The sequence below is a fragment of the Pelophylax lessonae genome (genome assembly GCF_965119305.1).
Source record: "Pelophylax lessonae genome assembly, chromosome: 8".
Taxonomy (NCBI): Eukaryota; Metazoa; Chordata; class Amphibia; order Anura; family Ranidae; genus Pelophylax; species Pelophylax lessonae.
Window position 1 is genome coordinate 7,991,321 of NC_138775.1, and position 21,260 is coordinate 8,012,580.

Consider the following 21,260-nt stretch of genomic DNA (forward strand, 5'->3'; position numbering starts at 1 on the left):
CACCACCGAGCGGCACATACCACAGACTTCAATTTTACACTAATCTATCTGAAGATAACAGTGATACCTTCATATTTACAGATTTTATTTCCTCTCTGATGATGAACTTCTGGAAATACTCTCACAGACAAAGGACCCCACCGCTGTGCAGCCGCACTTACGCAAGTGTTTTGAGAACGTAGCGCGGGTGAGACTTTGGCATCAATACAAGGGTATAGATGGTGTTATGGAATGCATAAAGTACCCACAGCTACCAGTCAGAAAATATAATTTATGTTTCTGACTCCTCTTTGGTCATTATTTATTACTGTATTCACACATCAACATCGTTCCCCCAGTGTGGTGATCTATTACCAGAGGTAACTATGTTTCCATAATGTTTGGCTTGTGGCACTTCACATCCTGGTGGCCAATAATAGGGAGTTGCCCTAACTCTCCTCATCTCCCCATGGCCATTAACATAGAGTTGCCCCCCATGGCCAATAATAGGGTGTTGCCCCCTTTGTGGCTATACCATCCTCCAATCTTCTGTAAAGATGTTCCACAAGATTTTGGAGGATGTCTGTGGAAATTTGTGCCCATTTGTGAGTTCAGGTACTGATGTTGGATTAGAAGACTTGGCTCACCATTGGAATTTCAGTTCATCCCAAAAGTGTTCAGTAGGGTTGAGGTCAGGGCTCTGTGCAGGACACTTGAGTTCCTCCACACCAAACTGGTCACAGCACGTCTTTATGGAGCTGGCTTTGTGCACCTGACCATCATACCTATACCCTACTGAACACCTTTGGGATGAACTGGAACGCTAATTGCGAGGTCTTCTCGGAAGAGTAGATGTTGTAATTGGTGCAAAGGGGGAACACTCCCTAATTAAAGACCATCATATACATCATATAAGCCTATACATCATCCTATTCTAAAACCATGGCCATTAATATGGAGTTACTCCTCTCTCCCCCTGCATGGTCAATAATTAGGGAGTGGTCCCCCTTTCCACCAAATACAGCATCCATTCTTCTGAGAGTACCTTGCAATTAGCATTCCAATACATCCCAAAGGTGTTCTGTAGGGTTGAGGTCAGGTCTCTGTTCTGGACACTCGATGTTCCTCCACACCAAACTGGTCACACCATGTCTTCATGGAGCTGGCTTTGTAAACATTGGCACAGTCATGGTGGAACAGAGAAGATCCTTCCCTAAACTGTTACCTCAAGGTATGAAGAGCACAATGGTTTTATGGTAGCATTAAAAGCACTCTTTATTGGAAACACCTGAACTCCATGATATGGAGAGGATTCCACATACATTTGACCATAAAGCGTAGTAATGCACTCTCTAGATAGAATCAATGTATTCATTAGACATGTGCAGAACGGAAAATTTGTTTTGTTTCATATATATTCGTTATGTTATAAATTTTGTTTAGTTTCAGAATTTGTTTAGTGTGGTTTAGAAATGACTGTATTTTCTGGCGTATAAGACTACTTTTGAACCTTAAAAAAATCCCCCAAAAATGGGGGGTCGTCTTATACGCCGAGTATAATATCTCCAAGGAAACCTAATTATAAGTATTACCGGTAAATGTAATCTCTCAAGACTCTGGCTGTGTGGGAATCCTGTAGCGGTATACCGTATGTACCGTAGCTTCGGCTACATACAGTGTACTGCTCTGAGCCAATCAGGGAGAGCGATGTATACTATTATTGAATGCGAAGCCTGCTCGGATTGGCGGAGTAACATCAGCCCGCCTCCCTGACTCTGTCAATCCGAGCAGGCTTTGCATTCAATAATAGAATACATCGCTCACTGTGATTGGCTCAGCGCGGTATACTGTATGTATCCGAAGCTATGGTACATACGGTATACCGGTACAGGATTCCCACACAGCCAGCGTCTTGAGATTACATCTACTGGTAATACTTAGGGTACCTTAGAGATATTATGAGAGATTACATGTATTACAGTACTTGGGGTACCTTGGAGATCTATGAGAAATCTGATGTTTTTCAATGGTGTTGCCTTGCTTCGGAAGGGGGAGTAGTCTTATACGGCGAGTATAGCCCAAAACCTATGTTTTAACTTGAAAATTAGGGGGGTCGTCTTATACGCCCAGTCATCTTATATGCCGGAAAATACGGGTAGTTAAATTTAGTTTGGTTTTTGTTAATCTTCAATTCGTTTACTCATTTTCTAACAAATTCCATATTTTTAGACCGATTTGAATTCTGTGTGAAGAATGGTTGGTTGTTAAGCAGTGTGTCGGGAAGCCGTACTTAACAATCGATGATTTATCAGCTGTCAGCGGACTTCCCCACTGACAGCTGCAATGTAAATGAAACAATTCCGGCAATAGAAAATTCTGAGAAAAAAAAACAAACGGCTTGGGGTCCCCCCCAGTCCATACCAGGCCCTAATCTGAGCATGCAGCACCGGCAGGCCAGGAAAGAAGGGGAAACGAGCAAATGCCCCCCTCAGGCCACATGCCCTCAACATTGGGGGGTGGGTGCTTTGGGGAACATTATCCCCATGTTGATGAGGGACAAGGGCCTCATCCCCACAACCCTGGCTGGTGGTGGTGAGGGTCTGCGGACAGGGGGCTTATCGGAATCAGAAAGCCCCCTTTAATCCCGGCCCCCCACCCTATGGTGGTACATAGTATGTAGCCCTACCCATTCACGAAAAATGTGTAAAAAGTGAATAAAGACAGCAAACAAGGTTTTGACAATTCCTTTATTAAAATAAATAACAATGTGCCCCCATGTACATCCATCTCATGCCGCCTGCCGCACTACAGAACCCGAAAAAAAAAAAAAAAAAACCTCTAGCTCGAAGAACGCTTCCCACGGACTGCCTGTTCCTCTGTTGGACATTTTTTATATAGGTAAGGGACGGGGCCACCTGGTGACCCCATCCCCTTGTGACATCATCAACCCAGCATGCCCTGGTCGGTGACATCACAAGAGGGCGGGGTCACCCGCTGATGTCACCGGATGACTTTGCCCCTTAGCTATATAAGAAATGTCAGACAGAGGAGCAGGCAGTCCACGGGAAGCGTTCATCAAGGCCGGAGTTTTTTCCCTTTTCTTTTTTTTCGCGTTCGGCGGTGCAGCGGGCGGCGTGAGATGGATCTACATGGGGGGCATTGTTTTGTTTTTTTGGGATAAAGGAATTGTCAAAAACTTGTTTACTGTTGTTATTCACTTTTTACACATTTGTGGTGAATGGGTAGGCTATACTAATTCACATGGGGGGCGGGATCTGGGGGCCCTTTCCCTTCCAGATTCCGACAAGCTCCCTGTCTGCAGACCCCCACAACCACAGGCCATGCTTGTGAAGATGAGGCCCTTGTCCCCATTAACAACATGCTACTGCCCACCTCCCCCAAAATACCCACCCCCCCACGTTGAGGGCATGTGACCTGGTATGGTTCAGGAGGGGGGCGCTCGCTTGTCCCACCGCCCTTTCCTGACCTGTCGGGCTGCATGCTCGGATAAGGGTCTGGTATGGATTGGGGTAGGTACCCCACGCCATTTTATTTTGGGATTTTCTATTGCCGACACTGTATTGTTTACATTTCAGTAGTCATTAGGGTAGCCCGCTGACAGTTGATGACTCATCAGTTGTTAAGGACGCGGCGGCCGGCTTCACGGCCCACTGCTTTACCAGCAGCTATTCTACATACAGAATTCGGATCAGTCGATTGTTTTAATTAATTCTAATTGTTCTGAAAATTTGGAATTTGTTAGGAAACGAATAAACAAAACCAATTTTAAAGAATTTCAACTAAATTCGTTACTATTTTATTCAGGGATTTGGATACATCCGAATCTCCAAATCACCAAAACATTCGTCCAAATTTATGTTCGGACTGAAACGAATAGCACATGTCTAGTATTCATGATCACATATCAGTAGACCTTGGAAAGGATTATAAATTCTTAGATGGAGAATAGATGAGGAGTCATTTGATGTATGAAGGACGAAATAAGACAAATGTGGTAAATTTTCAGATGATAACAAAACATGAAACTTCTGATAATTGTTACCTATCAGTTGTGGTATTCCACATTGTTTCATTGTTTCAGTAGCAAATGAAGCAGAAAAGTGCATTAAAGCACTTTTAAACATGTGATATCTTTTCTTGTCCTTCCAGCTTCTCTTCCAGCCGGATCTGCAGATCACCCACATGTACTCCGCGGAGGGTGAGGAGGTCCAGATGTCAACTCCCATCTATCCCACCGGAAATGTGGAGGACTGGTTATTGGAGGTGGAGAAGGTCATGAAGGGCAGTGTGCGGGAACACATTCAACGAGCAATAAAAGCCTATCCAGAGGTAAGTTAGCGTTTCCTTCCCCTGACACCCAATAGTTGTCAATTCATCAACTATTTATTCACATCCTTTTCTTCTCAGACGCTGCGAACAGAATGGGTGAAGAACTGGCCAGGCCAGGTTGTCATAGCTGGATGTCAGACATTTTGGACAAAAGATGTGTCTGAGGCACTGGAGGCTGGAGACCTGAGCACCCGCCTCTTCCCACAGCTAGAGGCTCAGGTTGGTGTTGGTGACTTCCCACAGAATGGGGGAGGGGGGGGGGAGGGCAGTTAAAACCTCTGGAAGTTTTTTTTTCCAAAAAAGCTTTATTTGAAAAGGTACAGGTACAATTATAGATGGATATCAACTCAAGGTTTTACAAGTACAAGTAGAAAAAGGTGTGATATAACAAAGCCAGATCAAAACATTAGTTAATAAACAGGTGGTCATCACGAGTGTCGCCATAAAGCCGCTTCTTAAAAGAATATCATTTGTATATAAGATGAGGAATGGCGTCAAGTAGTATTTGAGTTGAGCTTTGTTGAGGGTTAGGACAGTCCCCAGGTTGGGAGGGTTGGATGGTAACTGCTTGGGGTGCTTGTGTGGAAAGCTTGACGTTAGTATATGTTAAAAAACCAACTAGTATTCTCAGCCTATTTTGTTATGCCTAAGTGTAGCACTGCCTCCTTGAGGACTGCCAGATTTCACATTTTCGGGTCCCCCTGAGTTACCATTAGCAATCTTGATATACACAATCTCTCACTTCTCCTCCTCGGCTCGCTCCAGTAACCAGTCCAGGGGTTTGTGGTTGTTTTAGTGTTTTCTTATCAATTAGGGACTGGAGAAGGGAATAGTGGGATACTCCGAATTACCTATTCACAATGTTGGAGGACCTCTATCTTTAGATACAGCCAGGCTGTTGATTCACCCTGCCACTGAGGTGAATCTAGTTTTGAGTCTCTTTCCTAAGACGACTTGATGAACTATGTGTTATCTTTAGGACACTCTCCTCAGTATCTTCTCTCTTGACTGCCGACACCCGTCCACTGACTATCCTACTCCTGGGGTGTCCACCCTCAGGTCAGGCCCCTTGACACCAGCCCCTGTACTCACTATACAGTTTTTCCAGGGTCTCCAGTGTCTCCCCCTCCAGTCAGCTCTCCTGGACCTCTGGGTTCAGCTCTGTTCCTCTGGCCCTCAGAAGGACCTCCTGCAACCACGGGCCACTGCTACAAAGGAGGAGGTAGCCGCCCCCCTCCCTCTGGGACTCTGCTCTCCAGCCAAAGACCCAGCAGCACATGTGCTCCTGGCTTTTATACAGTATCCCAGAATGCAATGAGATGACCTGCCTCTACCAATCACCAGGACTGTATCAAAGCCTATGCATCCATTTGTCAGGTTTCCTCCAACTGTGTAACATGCCTCCCTATTGGACCACTGTGAAACACTCTCTAGACACAATGAATCGCATACTGAGCACAATGAGCAGACCTCACTAACAGATCCTGCTCTCTGGTAGGCAGAAAGCAATATAGATTTGCCTGCAGCCCCTCTAGTAAGTAGACAGAGCCAAAAACGATACTCTCTCACTAACACCTACCTAGGAGGGTGCTATATAAGTAACAGTTCATCTGTTCTTTTGGCCTTCTATTATCTAGGCAGGATGAAAGTATTTTTGGGGTGCATCTGGGGTGAGTGAAAGTGTCACAACTGCTTTGGGTAATGATTTGGGGAATAGTAGATTAAAGTCGTGGGATGTAAAATGTAGAGAACCTCTGACAGTTTTTATTGCAAATGTTCGTGTGGGGAAATTCCCCTTAACATTCTGCAAATGCATCAGAACACGAAAGGAGACCAAACCTTCCCAACCGACACAATGGGGCTTCAGCCCTTTTCTACTCCATACAATGGAGATCTTCTCTAATTAATCTAAAATCTTTGAAAAAAAAAAAAGTGAGAGGAACCCTAAATTCACCTACTGTAACTTCATAACTTCCTCTTAGTTTTGCATATTGTAACACATCTTATTTTTGGACATCTCATGTGCGTATTTCTGCCCCATAGCTCAGTGACCTGGTGGCTTTGGTGCGCGGAAAGTTATCTCGCATGCAGCGCAACATTCTCTCTGCTCTGATCGTGATTGAAGTCCACGCTAAGGATGTCGCTGCTCGTCTGATTGAAGAAAATGTTAGCGGCGTTAACGATTTCGAGTGGATATCTCAGCTCAGGTAATGACACACATACAGTAGCTGTTACTAATATGGTGGCCACCACTCACTTATCTTATATAAATAAAACTGAATATATTTCTCAGGTATTACTGGAACCGGGAAGATCTGTATGTGAGAGCTGTTAATGCCGAATTCTTGTATGGCTACGAATACCTGGGGAACACGGGCCGACTGGTCATAACGCCTCTGACGGACAGGTGGGCACATAGTCTACTGTAAAACGAAGACTAAAGTCATTAGTATAGTGTGAAATTGTATAGTATAGTGTGATGGAGTGCTTGGTGGAGGTTCTGAATAACAAATGATTGCTGTAGTGTGGCAGCTCTTTACTGTCTGGTGGAGCCACAGTGGGGTCCCTGGGAGAATCATCTTGTAGAGATTAAAAAGGTATGAGCAACAAGCTGTGGGGATTGGTCCAGATAATAATTTCTATTTGCCTAAAAAAAAAAAAAAAGTCTACCAAAGCAGCCCAGGCAATTAAGCAAGCTCCTAATCCAAGCTCATGAAGGTTTAACATTTATCACTAACTACCCATCTGCTCATGCAATTAATCTAAGCCAGCCTTTCTCAACCTTTTCAACACAAAGGAACCCTTGAAATATTTTTCAGGTCTCAGGAAACCCCTGCTAGAAATGACTATATCTACAACTCATGATACATTAGTGTGATGCTCAGTGGGATGAATGCTCCTTACACTTGTGGACACTGGGAAGAATTACCTTCTTCCAGATACCTAAAAAGATCAATGGTGTCAGGGGGAACTTATCTGAGAGGCAGAAATTGCCCAATGCTCAAGGTACCCCTAGCAACCTCTGGAGGAACCCTAGGGTTCCATGGAACCCTGGGTGAGAAAAACTGATCTAAGCCCTGATAAGGGGAGTTTTTGCATAACCCCCCCACGCTCATTCTTTCACTCTATACCAGTGGTCTCCAAACTGCGGCCCTTTGCTTGCCTTTATCCGGCCTTTGGGACACTATTTCTTCCTCTGAAACAATGCACTATTCCTCCTTTTGACACCAACAATGCTGTATTATTGATTAAAAGGAGGGGGGAAACCAGCGCTATGGATCAGGAACTCCGAGACTCTAAGAAATAAATAGATGGAGGTTGCAGCCACCAACCAGTCCCTAAAAACTTAGGGGTCAGAGTGATGTATGGGAGATAGATAGTTGGAAACGGCGCTACCTGATATATGTACAGCGAGTACAGATGGTAATTAGGAAAGAAAGTGCTTAATGCAGAAATAAGTTAGTGCGCAAATAAATATGTATTATTCCTCCCACTGACACCAATGATGGAGCATAAATTCTTCTTATGACACCATTAATGGGGGCTCTATGCCATCCACTAACACCAATGATGGGGCACTATTTCTTCCCACTTACACAATGATGGGGGAACTAATTCTCATGATGGGGCACTATTCCTTCTCCTCCTAACCACAGGGGAGCTGTTTAATTGTTTTACTCCCACTCACCACCATGCTTGAGGCATTATCTACTCCCACTAGCCACAGTCCAGTCCCACTAAAGTCTGAAGGACAGAAAACTGGTATGGAGACCCCTGCTCTATACAATCAGTATAATGTGAATCTGTTCTGTTCCTTGTATTGGGAACTTAGGTGCTACCTTACCCTGACTGGAGCTCTACATCTAAAGTTTGGAGGTGCCCCCGCCGGACCCGCTGGCACAGGGAAAACAGAGACCACAAAGGACCTGGGTAAAGCTCTGGCAATCCAGACTGTTGTTTTCAATTGCTCCGACCAGCTAGACTTCATGGCCATGGGCAAATTCTTCAAAGGTCTGGCCAGGTGGGTGAACAATGTCTGCTTTTTTATAGATGTTTTCTAGATGGATTGTATCTGAATAGTTAATTTGTTTTTTTGATGACTCTGTATAGTTCTGGCGCCTGGGCATGCTTTGATGAGTTTAACCGTATTGACATCGAGGTCTTGTCTGTGGTGGCCCAACAAATCACCACCATCCAGAAGGCTCAGCAGCAGAGAGTGAGTTACTGGAACTTCACCAGTCTTTCTTCATTTTTCCTTTATCTGGTTTCTTATCATTATATTTTCATTGTTTACAAACTTCCAACAATCGTCTTACTGCTTTAATTTCTGTTCTTTCACTTCACGCATCACCTTCTCCGATATTCATTAAGGAAAGTGGGTGGAGACCCTAAAATCATTCTTTTATTTTCCAAAAGCCAACTTGCCACCAACTGTCCACCTAGAGCCATTGGTTTGTTATCAAGACAAAACCTTAATATAGAGCCATTTATCCAACTCTCCATCCAGAGCCTTTGGTTTATAGACTGGATACATTCTAAATATAGAACCATTTATCCAACTGTCCATCCAGAGCCTTTGTTTTATAGACCACATACATCCTAAATTTAGAGCCATCTACCCAACTGTCGATCCAGAGCCTCTGGTTTATAGACCAGATACATCCTAAATATAGAACCAATAATCCAACTGTCCATCCAGAGCTTCTGGTTAATAGACTGGATACATCCTAAATATAGAGCCATTTATCCAACTGTCCATCCAGAGCCTCTGGTTTATAGACCAGAAACATCTTAAATATAGAGCCATTTATCCAACTGTCCATCCAGAACCTCTGGTTTATAGACCGGATACACCCTAAATATAGAGTCATTTATCCAACTGCCCATCCAGAGCCTCTGGTTTATAGACCAGATACCTCTTAAATATAGAACCATTTTTCCAACTGTCCATACAGAGCCATTGGTTTTTGACCAGATACATCCTAAATATAGAGCCACTTATCCAACTGCCCATCCAGAGCCTCTGGTTTATAGACCAGATACCTCCTACATATAGAACCAATTTTCCACCTGTCCATACAGAGCCAATGGTTTATAGACCAGATACATCCTAAATATAGAGTCATTTATCCAACTGTGGATTAAGAGCCTCTGGTTTATAGACCATATACAGTGGGTACGGAAAGTATTCAGACCCCCTTACATTTTTCACTCTTTGTTATATTGCAGCCATTTGCTAAAATCATTTAGGTTCATTCTTCTTCCTAATGAATGTACACATAGCACCCCATATTGACAGAAAAACACAGAATTGTTGACATTGTTGCAGATTTATTAAAAAAGAAAAACTGAAATATCACATGGTCCTAAGTATTCAGACCCTTTGCTCAGTATTTAGTAGAAGCCCCCTTTTGATCTAATACAGCCAGGAGTCTTTTTGGGAAAGATGCAACAAGTCTTTCACACCTGGATTTGGGGATCCTCTGCCATTCCTCCTTGCAGATCCTCTCCAGTTCTGTCAGGTTGGATGGTAAACGTTGGTGGACAGCCATTTTTAGGTCTCTCCAGAGATGCTCAATTGGGTTTAAGTCAGGGATCTGGCTGGGCCATTCAAGAACAGTCACAGAGTTGTTGTGAAGCCACTCCTTCATTATTTTAGCTGTGTGCTTAGGGTCATTGTCTTGTTGGAAGGTAAACCTTCGGCCCAGTCTGAGGTCCAGAGCACTCTGGAGAAGGTTTTTGTCCAGGATATCCCTGTACTTGGCCGCATTCATCTTTCCCTCGATTGCAACCAGTCGTCCTGTCCTTGCAGCTGAAAAACACCCCCACAGCATGATGCTGCCACCACCATGCTTCACTGTTGGGACTGTATTGGACAGGTGATGAGCAGTGCCTGGTGTTCTCCACACATACCGCTTAGAATTAAGGCCAAAAAGTTCTATTTTGGTCTCATCAGACCAGAGAATCTTATTTCTCACCATCTTGGAGTCCTTCAGGTGTTTTTTAGCAAACTCCATGCGGGCTTTCATGTGTCTTACACTGAGGAGAGGCTTCCGTCGGGCCACTCTGCCATAAAGCCCCGACTGGTGGAGGGCTGCAGTGATGGTTGACTTTCTACAACTTTCTCCCATCTCCTGACTGCATCTCTGGAGCTCAGCCACAGTGATCTTTGGGTTCTTCTTTACCTCTCTCACCAAGGCTCTTCTCCCCCGATAGCTCAGTTTGGCCGGACGGCCAGCTCTAGGAAGGGTTCTGGTCGTCCCAAACGTCTTCCATTTGAGGATTATGGAGGCCACTGTGCTCTTAGGAACCTTAAGTGCAGCAGAAATCTTTTTGTAACCTTGGCCAGATCTGTGCCTTGCCACAATTCTGTCTCTGAGCTCTTCAGGCAGTTCCTTTGACCTCATGATTCTCATTTGCTCTGACATGCATTGTGATCTGGAAGGTCTTATATAGACAGGTGTGTGGCTTTCCTAATCAAGTCCAATCAGTATAATCAAACACAGCTGGACTCAAATGAAGGTGTAGAACCATCTCAAGGATGATCAGAAGAAATGGAAAGCACCTGAGTTAAATATATGAGTGTCACAGCAAAGGGTCTGAATACTTAGGACCATGTGATATTTCAGTTTTTCTTTTTTAATAAATCTGCAACAATGTCAACAATTCTGTGTTTTTCTGTCAGTATGGGGTGCTATGTGTACATTCATGAGGAAGAAGAATGAACTTAAATTATTTTAGCAAATGGCTGCAATATAACAAAGAGTGAAAAATGTAAGGGGGTCTGAAAACTTTCCATACCCACTGTACAACTTGAATATAGAGCCAATTATCCAACTGTACATCCAGATTGCACATCATTTGCTTTAATTTCCTATATCATACACAATCCTCTCTATTCCTCTGCCTTCCTACTTATACTTCTTGGTCTCTGTTGTCTCTTTAGGTTGACCGGTTCATGTTTGAAGGAACGGAGATCCCGTTGGTGTCTACTTGTGCCGTTTTTATCACCATGAACCCTGGTTATGCGGGCCGTACAGAACTACCTGATAACCTTAAGGTGAGATTGATGTTGAACCAATGGGGCTGGTCTGGGACCCAACAAGAGGGGGATATCTTCCAATGGTAACACCTGTTCTGGTGAGAACTCAGAGAGAGACTCCCCTAAATTTGAAGAGTTTTGATATGAGAAAGAGTTTTGATATGAGAAATATGGGGTTTAAAGCTTCCAATCATCAGGGCTACAAAATTTCGATGAAGAGGGAGTTTTAGACCCTTGAAATGCATTGGCTTTCTCTTCTGACCTTTCCTCTTTACAGGACTCACTCTAGATTTGTAGCACTCTCATCCTTTATATATTCATTATACTATTCTAGGTCTAGAGTTTTTTTTAAGAGTGGAATTTCTCTTATGTTTGGGTCCACCAAAATTTCTTTTTTTTAATCATAATCTGTGGAAAAGTTTCTGCTCAGCACCATTCTGCATCTCACCATCCCTTTCCCCTCTTTAGGCTCTCTTCCGTCCTGTTGCAATGATGGTGCCGGATTATGCCATGATCGCCGAGATTTCTCTTTATTCCTTCGGCTTCGATAACGCCAAAATCCTGGCCAAAAAAATCACCACAACTTTCAAACTGTCTTCCGAACAACTCAGTTCCCAGGTAAGACACAGCACTGCCATTACCATTTCCTATTATTTATAATAAATGAAAACCCATTCGGAAATAAGAGACATCTATGACTCTCTGAACTCATTTCCGAAATTACACCCGCTCATCCCCTCTTCATCTCCCCGAAGGATTATTCCATTTCAACATCACATTAACCCGGTCCTAGGTCATAAAATTGGGGTGAAGGGTAAGTGGGACCTCAATCTCCCCAAATGTAGAGGTTCTCACTGGGGTTCGGGGAATGGGAGTAGGGACAATTCTGGATTTTTGGGTACCAATACCTTAACAGTTTACATTAAAAAAATATATATTTATTTAAAAATGACTTTATTAAATGTATAAAACATCGACAGATACTTCATTACAACAGTTGTGACGAAAAGGACATACAATTAACACAATCAGTGTCAGCTAAAAATTGATTCAGGATGTGGAGAACGATCAAGATATCTCCACAGTTTCTCTACATGTTTCGTGGACTGGGCCGCTTCTTCAGGAGCATATAATACATAAATCTTTATACAGGGATCTAGAAAATGAAACAAGAGTAAATCAAAGCATATATCACCATACAATGGGAAATCTTTATGATGTGTATAGGGAGAGACATAAACCTTACCTATGGTCACGGTAAAGCATGAAGGCCCAGAAGGGGGAGCAGAACCATCAACACTCTCACGGGGGTGAGTATGTTTTGTATACTATATCAGGCACTAATTATCCTGTCCTAGGTCATGTTCATTTTAGAGCCTGTGTTCTGACACAGATCTGCCCCAGCTGCAGCCCCTCACCTTGTGACCTTGTTACAAAGTTGCAATGTACAGTCTGATCACTGGGGGAGGGAGGACTGAGAAAATGTCTCCTTCTGCCTTCTACAATGTTACAATGTACAGTATGTAGACTTACAAAGTCACAGACAGGTCCACTTTAATTTGCCCAGTACTGGTCAAGCCTCTATTTTGTCTCCTAGGATCACTATGATTTCGGAATGAGAGCCGTTAAGACCGTCATATCGGCTGCTGGAAACCTAAAGAGAGAAAATCCATCTATGAATGAGGTGAGCAAACAAGAACATTCCTCGGTAGGGGAGGTTTCCATTGTTGGGGTACCCAAGTCCTTCTCAGCCAACCATTGTCCAACACTGACCTCTCGATCCCCTGCCACATGGTTTTCGAGAGGTGCAAGACCGGCTCTCCATGTAGTTGCCTCATTGAATGAAGTGCGATGTGTCCTAAATCTTCAGTCCCATCATGCCTTGTCAGCTGCTGTGCAGCAATAAGGGGTCTAGGTATAAAAAATTTGTTAGAAGAACATTACAAGCATTTGCTTAGGCCTCAACGCTGGCTGTTTTTCAATTAATGCAATAATTTCCTTTGTTTGTCAGCTCCATCTAGTGTCCATATTACACATATCTTCCTGAAATGCTCCAATCAAGCAAATACCGCATTAGGTCCACAAGATGGAGCTGCTGATCAAAGGAAAATTCAGAATGCACGATGTCTAGGAAATGCTTGTGACTTTTGTCTGATTATTATTTCTTTTTTACATAGACCCCCTAAGAGTTTCTCCTTTTACTTTTCCACAGGAGCTGATCTGTCTTCGAGCGATCCGAGACGTTAACGTCCCCAAATTCCTTCAGGATGACCTAAAGCTCTTCAGCGGGATCGTGTCAGACCTTTTCCCCCGGATTGAAGAGGTGCCCATTGATTATGGAAGCCTGGAAGAGGCAATTCGTAAAATGTGCATCCAGGGAAACCTCAAGGACGTAGATGGTAAGCAGGCTCGGGAAAATAACTTTATTGCTCAACAACAACGGTGAAACTTCCAAAGCAGGAGGATCATAGATAAAAGATTGCTTCTTACAGAATATTTCAATGGGGAAACACATTGCAAACTTGTTTTTATTGTTTTAGGCTTTGTGACAAAATGTATCCAGCTGTATGAGACCACGATAGTGCGACACGGACTGATGCTTGTAGGGCCGACCGGTTCTGGGAAGTCACAGGTATCTCCACCATCTATACTTCTGTAAAGTCCAGCTCAAGTTACAGGAATAAATTTTCAGGCAGATAGCAGGCTCAATTTATATAGTCTTACCTCCACTTTTACAGAAGTTATATTTATGGCTGTGCAGTCCAATGGGCAACTAAGTTAGAAAAGTTAGCTCTCTGTAACAGAACTGGCTGGACATGCCCCCTTTCTGGTTACACACATCTCTTTTTGGTCAGACATGCTCTTTTCTTTAATATAAGGTTGTATGAGAACAAGGGTTGTTGCTGTGTGACTGTTACTAAGCTCTGCCAGCAAAGAGCCCTGGAGTGGAAGAGCTGTGATGAGGGGTGTGACTGTTACTAAGCTCTGCCAGCACAGAACTCTGGAGTGGAAGAGTGGCAATGAGGGGTGTGACTTTTACTAAGCTCTGGCAGCACAGAGCCCTGGAGTGGAAGAGCTGTCATAAGGGGTGTGACTGTTACTAAGCTCTGGCAGCACAGAATACCGCAGTGGAAGAGTGGCAATGATGGGTGTGACTTTTACTAAGCTCTGTCAGTACAGAGCACTGGAGTGGAAGAGCTGTGATGAGGGGTGTGACTGTTACTAAGCTCTGTCAGCACAGAACTCTGGAGTGGAAGAGTGTCAATGAGGGGTGTGACTTTTACTAAACCCTGCCAGTACAGAGCACAGGAGTGGAAGAGCTGTGATGAGGGGTGTGGCTATTACTAAGCTCTGCCAACACAGAGTATTTGAGTGGAAGCGCTTTGATGAGGGAGTGTAACAGAACCGGTCAGACATGCCCCCTTTCTGGTTAGACACATCTCTTTTTAGTCAGACATGCCCTATCCTCTTTTCTTCAATATAAGGTTTTATGAGAACAAGAGTTGCTGCTGTGTGACTGTTACTAAGCTCTGCCAGCACAGAGCCCTGGAGTGGAAGAGCTGTGATGAGGGGTGTTATTGTTACTAAGCTCTGCCAACACAGAGCAGTGGAACAGAAGGACTGTGATGAGGGGTGTGACTGTCTGTTATTAAGCTCTGCCAGCACAGAGTATTTGAGTGGAAGAGCTATGATGAAGGGTTTACTGTTACCAAGCTCTGACAGCACAGAGAAACAGAATGGAAGGGCTGCGATGAGGGGTGTGACTGTTACTAAGCTCTGCCAACACAGAGCATTTGAGTGGAAGAGCTATGATGAGGGGTGTGACCTTTACTAAGCTCTGCCAGCACAGAGCATTTGAGTGGAAGAGCTATGATGAGGGGTGTTACTGTTACCAAGCTCTGCCAGCACAGAGAAACAGAATGGAGGGGCTGTGATGAGGGGTGTGACTGTTACTAAGCTCTGCCAACACAGAGCAGCGGAGTGGAAGAGCTGTGATAAAGGGTACAACTGTTACTAAGCTATGCCAAGACAGAGCATTTGAGTGGAAGAGCTATGATGAGGGGTGTGACTTTTACTAAGCTCTGCCAGCACAGAGCAATGGACCGGAAGGGCTGTGATGAGGGGTGTGACTGTTACTAAGCTATGCCAACACAGAGCAGTGGAGTCAAAGAGCTGTGGAGAAGGGTGTGACTGTTACGAAGCTCTGCCAGTACAGAGCACCAGAGTGGAAATGCTGTGATGAAGGGTGTGACTGTTACTAAACTCTGCCAGCACAGAGCACTGCAGTTGAAGAGCTGTGAGAGGGGTGTGACTGTTACTAAGCTCTGCAAGCACAGAACTCTGGAGTAGAAGGGTTCAAAGAAAAACAGTATTTTAAGGCATGCTGTGCAAAAGTTAATCACAGGTCATAACAGAAGGGGGGGGGGGGGGTACCGGAGTACTAAGGGATAGGAAGGACTTAGATTTCAGTTGATGGTAATTTAGACTCCTTGTTGCTGTCCTGCTATGGTGAAGGTAGAAGTCTCAGCTGGCCTCTGTCTGGGGGGGGGGGGGGGGGGGGTAATTGTTCTTCAACAGCTAAAGATTTAAAGGAAATGTCTGCCTGTATTGGGGGCGGGGAAATGATACAATTGGTTATTTTCTTTCTTTGCATTGAAGTGTTTTCCATGAATTGCTCTGTTATTATTTATTGGGGTTTTTCTGTCCTTGTAGTGTTATAAGGTCCTTGCTGCAGCCATGTCGTCTCTTCAGGGACTCCCATCTGTCAGCGGTGGGACTTATGAGACCGTTCACTACTACGTCCTGAACCCCAAATCCATCACTATGGGTCAGCTTTACGGGGAGTTCGATCTGCTGACACACGAATGGTGAGAGACGAATCCTTCCCAGAATTACAATCTTTCTCTGTGTAGGCGTTGGGTGCCGATTCACACATATCCCATGTCAGACATCGCATGAGATTCGGAGCGCACTGCCCTGCAAATCACATGCCATGTCTGTGCATTGCAGATTCAGCCATAGCTAAATTTGAATCGCATTCGGATCAAAGTCACACACAGGACCCCTTTTTTTGGTCCGCACCAGAATCGGATCACATGGATGGTCACACCTATGCAATCCGATTCATGTCCAAACGGACAGTTCTCACTGCGATATTCGAACCGATCTGGGGGTGTTAACATTGTATTGACACCCCCAGAGATTCGCATATGGCGGTGTGAATTGCCTACGAGTCGAATGCGATGCGGGAACCCGCAGTGGATTCACAGGGTTTCCGCATCGCATATGTGTGATCCGGGACTATTAGTGGAGATGTTACATAATCAGAGGGTGTTACAACAGAACACAATCAAGGTGAAGCAGTGACCCTGAATGGGGGATGTACAAGAGGGTGCCCCCGCATCTGCTGCTACGTTCCGTTCCCCCTTACCACCTGATCAGCTGTCAACCAATGACATCTGATCATGTAAAGTAAACAGCAGCCGGCAATCAGCTGGAAAAAAAAAAAACAATCGCCAGCTGCTGTCAGAGGGACATCGGTCCCGATGAGGAAAGGAATTATTTGTGCCCACCAATGTCCCCTACCAGTGCCCACCAATGTCCCCTACCAGTGCCCACCAGTGTCATCTGTCAGTGCCACCTATCCGTGCTCACCAGTGGCACTTATCAGTGCCAACCAGTGCCCCATCATAAGTGTCACCTACCAGTGCCTATCATTGCCCATCAGTGCCACCTATTAGTGCCCATCAATGCCCATGATTGCCACCTATTAGTGCCCTTCAGTGCCACCCATTAGTGCCAGCTATCAGTGCTGCCTTATCAGTGCCACCTTATCAGTGCCCATCAGTGCAGCCTACCAGTGCTCATCAGTGCAGCCTACCAGTGCCTATTAGGGCCCATCAGTGCCGCCTTATCAGCGCACATCAATGAAGGAGAAAAATTACCTGTATGCAAAATTTTATAACAAACTATAAAAACTGTTTTTTTTTTTTTTTTTTCAAAATTTTCAGCCTTTTTTGTTTGTTCAGCAAAAAATAAAAACCCCCAGTAGTGATTAAATATCCCCAAAAGAAAGCTCTATTTGTTTGAAAAAAATGATAAAAGTTTCATCTGGGTACAGTGTAGCATGACCGTGTAATTGTCATTCAAAGTGCGACAGCGCTGAAAGCTGAAAATTGGCCTGGGCAGGAAGGGGGTTTAAGTGCCCTGTAGGCAAGTGGTTAAAAATTGTAATAAATAATTTAAAAAATTGTAAAATAAAATAATTGTAAACACTTTTTACATTTAAAAAAATAAAATTATTATTTTTTTTATTGTTTTTTCTTTAAAAACAATTAAAAGGGCTAGTTCACATGGGTTCTTTGTTATGTTTGTGTCCGCTATTATTGATCTTAGTGTATTTTTAGTTGAAATAATGTCTTGATATATTTGGGGGGGGGGGGGGCTGCCAGGTAGGCTCTACGGGGGCCGTTGGTTTCTAACAGCAGCCCTGGCTCTAAGAACCAAGTGATCTGCGGTGTTTGATTGCTCAGTTCTCAGTCTTAGAGGCACCAGGGGGACAGATGCAGCATCCACATAGGGAGGTGTAATACATTTAAAAAAAACATAATTCTCTTTTAAGGCAAAAAGCATAATATTTTATTTTCCATATAGTAAGTAAGTAGCTCAGGGACAGGACAAGAAATTAGAATGGGCGGCACACACACATGAAATTGACTCTCACAGTGACAGTGACAGCAGATCACCGACACGACGCGTCCCCTCCTGAGTCACAGTGACAGTCTCTCTCCACGCCAGGTGGTCCCTTCAGTCCAAACAGCACTGGCAGTCTTGCTCCCGTCCTGCAAACCCGCACACGAGGCTCCGGTCAATCTGCTCGGCTCCCTTGTACCATAACATCACGTGGCACGCTCATGCACCACCTCTGCCAGACCCACTCTCCCCACTGGCACCACAGGATGGTCTCCCCCAGCAACAATAGATCCCCCAAAAGCAACATAAGACCTCCCTAGCAACAATTGAACCCCATCTGCAAATATAGATCCCCTCCAGCAGCAATAGATTTCCCCTAGCAGCCAGCATCAATAGACCCTCAAGCACACCCCAACACCCCTTGCCATTACGTACATTCAGTTCTGGAGGTGCCGGAACTGCGTTCCCCCGCATTCCTGCTTAAAAAATGCCCTGCTGAGTTCTAAGTTGAGCGTTACAGCCATATTTTTTTTTGCCGGCAACCTGTCACAACCTGTCAGTGCCCTTTTTTTTACTGTCTGCCAGTAAAAACACTGACAGTTGGCAACACTGCTGATAAGACCTTTCTGTGCTCCCCTGTATTTTTCTTTATGGCTATACTTCCATAAATTATCCAAATTTGTATCCTCCGTATAATTTGTAATCAAAAACAAGAATTGGTGCGGTGCTTACCATAATTACTGAACAAATTCTATCAAAAGGATCATCACCTGGGTACCATACAGCAATACAATACTACAATGAAAAAATACTGTCTAAAAAATAAAAAGAAAGTGAACTCCAATTAATTACTGTGCACACGGCTGGCCCAAGACATGGTGCTGCCTGGGTCCAAGAATAAAATGCTGCTCCCCCCCCCCCCCAAAAAAAAATAAAATAAAAAAATCATACCCAACAAAATGCCCCCACATCTATTATTATATATAAATATAACCTATAGAAAATATGTATACTGTTATCTTCTTCCATAACTCACCACTGGACCGGTCCACCAAACACCCATTGTCTGTCCTCAGTCCTCCTGTCACTCCAGTGTCTGCAGTGCCCACTGCCCTCGAAGATCCAGCCTGCCCTGCATGAGATGGAATGTGCTGATGTCTGACGTCATTGCGCACACCACGATCATGTGAGGGACGTTCCCCAGAGGAGACACTCGGCCTCCTCATACTTATCAGTTTGCACTACGGGCGGCAGTATGAGATGGGGAAATGCCACCCTTAACACGCCGCAAACTGATGACACACAAAATTGCTGTAAAAAAAAAAAGTGATGGGAGTCAATTTGCTGCCCCTCTCCAAATGCTGCCTGGGTCCAATGGACCCAGTGGGACCCATGGTAGGGCCGGCCCTGACTGTGCAAGACAATAAATAAAGTGCTCCTACAACTCCGATAAAATTACACAGCATACAGACTTCAAAGTTTCAACACATACTGTACAAAAGTGCAAAATTCCATAAGATATAAAAAAATGCAAGCTACATTTAGGGCCGGGACAAGGGGTGGGCAGGAAGGAAAGCTGCCCTGGGCGCAGTGTTTTAATTCATGAATGGGGGCACTAGTAAGCTTATTCTGATACAAGGGATTTTGACAAGTGGATGACTGCGGGGGTTAACATCCCCTAAGCTTGCACATAATGAATAGGGGGGGAAGGGGTGCAGTTTGGCTTCTTTGCCCTTGGCGCTGGATGACCTTGTCACGGCGCTGGCTACAATTGTGCAAGAATAAAAAGTGACGCGGGTTTAATCCTTTCTGTAAACAATACAAAGAATAAAAAAATCCAGTAAGACAATCTTTTATGCAATAAATCCACTTGCAAGTAAAAGAGACTTATGCAGTATTCTTCTGTTCTCTGTGCAATACACGCGGTGCTCCCCTCCTACTGTACCGCACTCACCAAAACTTTTTTACCTTTTTTGTACCATAAGAAGGTCTAAAGCGCTCATAACGTAGGCACTCTCAGAACACTCCATGGGATACAGGACCCGCTAAGTCCCAGATCTCATCTTACTTTGGAAAGATTGTCTAACACTTTTCTCTGTTGGTTCCAAATGCAGGACGGACGGGATCTTGTCCTCCCTGATCAGAGGAGGAGCCTCTTCCACAGACCCCGATAAGAAGTGGTATATGTTTGATGGGCCAGTAGATGCCGTGTGGATTGAGAACATGAACACAGTGCTGGATGACAACAAGAAGCTTTGTCTGAGCTCCGGGGAGATAATCAAACTGACCGAGGTGACCCTCAGACCTGCCACCACCCCTTCCATGTTCTGCACCTCAGCTAATGTCATAGTAGATATAATTATCACCTGCAATGTGGCTACTATGGGGCCTCCTGGACACTGGAGATCCATCTATCCCTGAGACCTGAAATTTCCGCTGGGGTAATAGGGTTAAGAAAGGCTGATTTAGAGAATATTTGTAAATATGTACAGAGTCTTCCACTAGGGTGCCTGAGTGTCTATCTGTAATATGTAGAACAAGAGGGTAACAATGTGATTTCCTGTTACGTATTCTAACCTTTGTCTTCACCCCTCAGGCCATGACCATGATGTTTGAGGTTCAGGATTTGGCTGTTGCTTCTCCGGCCACAGTCTCACGTTGCGGGATGGTGTATTTGGAACCCAGTATCCTGGGGCTGACACCCTTCACCGAATGTTGGCTACGCCGTATTCCTGCCGTCATGGAGCCGTACAAAGAGAAGCTGGAGTCGCTGTTCTCCCGCTTCCTGCAGGTAAAGGTTTGGCCTCATTGGAGAAATGATGTGCCATAAATAGCAACAATTAACTTCATTGAGATTAGCAGAATCACACAGGATGGAGCTCCAGAGGTATCAGAATTCATATACAGTGTGTATATATATATATATATATATATATTGTAATTATTATTATTATTATACAGGATTTATATAGCGCCAACAGTTTGCGCAGTGCTTTACAGTGTGGGGAAGACAATACAGTTACAGTACAATTCAATACAGGAGGAATCAGAGGGCCCTGCTCGTTAGAGCTTACAATCTAGAAGGGAGGGTCAAGTGAAACAAAAGGCAGTAACCAAGGGGAATGGGCAGATGGATAAAATGGAGGTACATTTGTTAGGTGTTGGTAGGATAGGCTTCACTGAAGAGGAGGGTTTT

At 44.3% G+C, this 21,260-nt stretch overlaps 1 protein-coding gene across 1 annotated transcript in view; it reads left to right on the forward strand.

The window, feature by feature from the left end:
- Positions 1-21,260, forward strand: part of DNAH1 (dynein axonemal heavy chain 1) — a 140,775-nt gene that overhangs the window by 29,459 nt on the left and 90,056 nt on the right. The window contains exons 24-38 of the mRNA XM_082265290.1: positions 82-187; positions 4,150-4,329; positions 4,408-4,548; positions 6,373-6,536; positions 6,623-6,736; positions 8,162-8,350; positions 8,440-8,545; positions 11,276-11,389; positions 11,840-11,989; positions 12,969-13,055; positions 13,584-13,770; positions 13,912-14,003; positions 16,085-16,239; positions 20,179-20,356; positions 20,661-20,855. Of these exons, the coding sequence (XP_082121416.1) occupies positions 82-187; positions 4,150-4,329; positions 4,408-4,548; positions 6,373-6,536; positions 6,623-6,736; positions 8,162-8,350; positions 8,440-8,545; positions 11,276-11,389; positions 11,840-11,989; positions 12,969-13,055; positions 13,584-13,770; positions 13,912-14,003; positions 16,085-16,239; positions 20,179-20,356; positions 20,661-20,855 (2,158 nt within the window). The remainder of the gene's footprint in view (positions 1-81; positions 188-4,149; positions 4,330-4,407; positions 4,549-6,372; positions 6,537-6,622; positions 6,737-8,161; positions 8,351-8,439; positions 8,546-11,275; positions 11,390-11,839; positions 11,990-12,968; positions 13,056-13,583; positions 13,771-13,911; positions 14,004-16,084; positions 16,240-20,178; positions 20,357-20,660; positions 20,856-21,260) is intronic.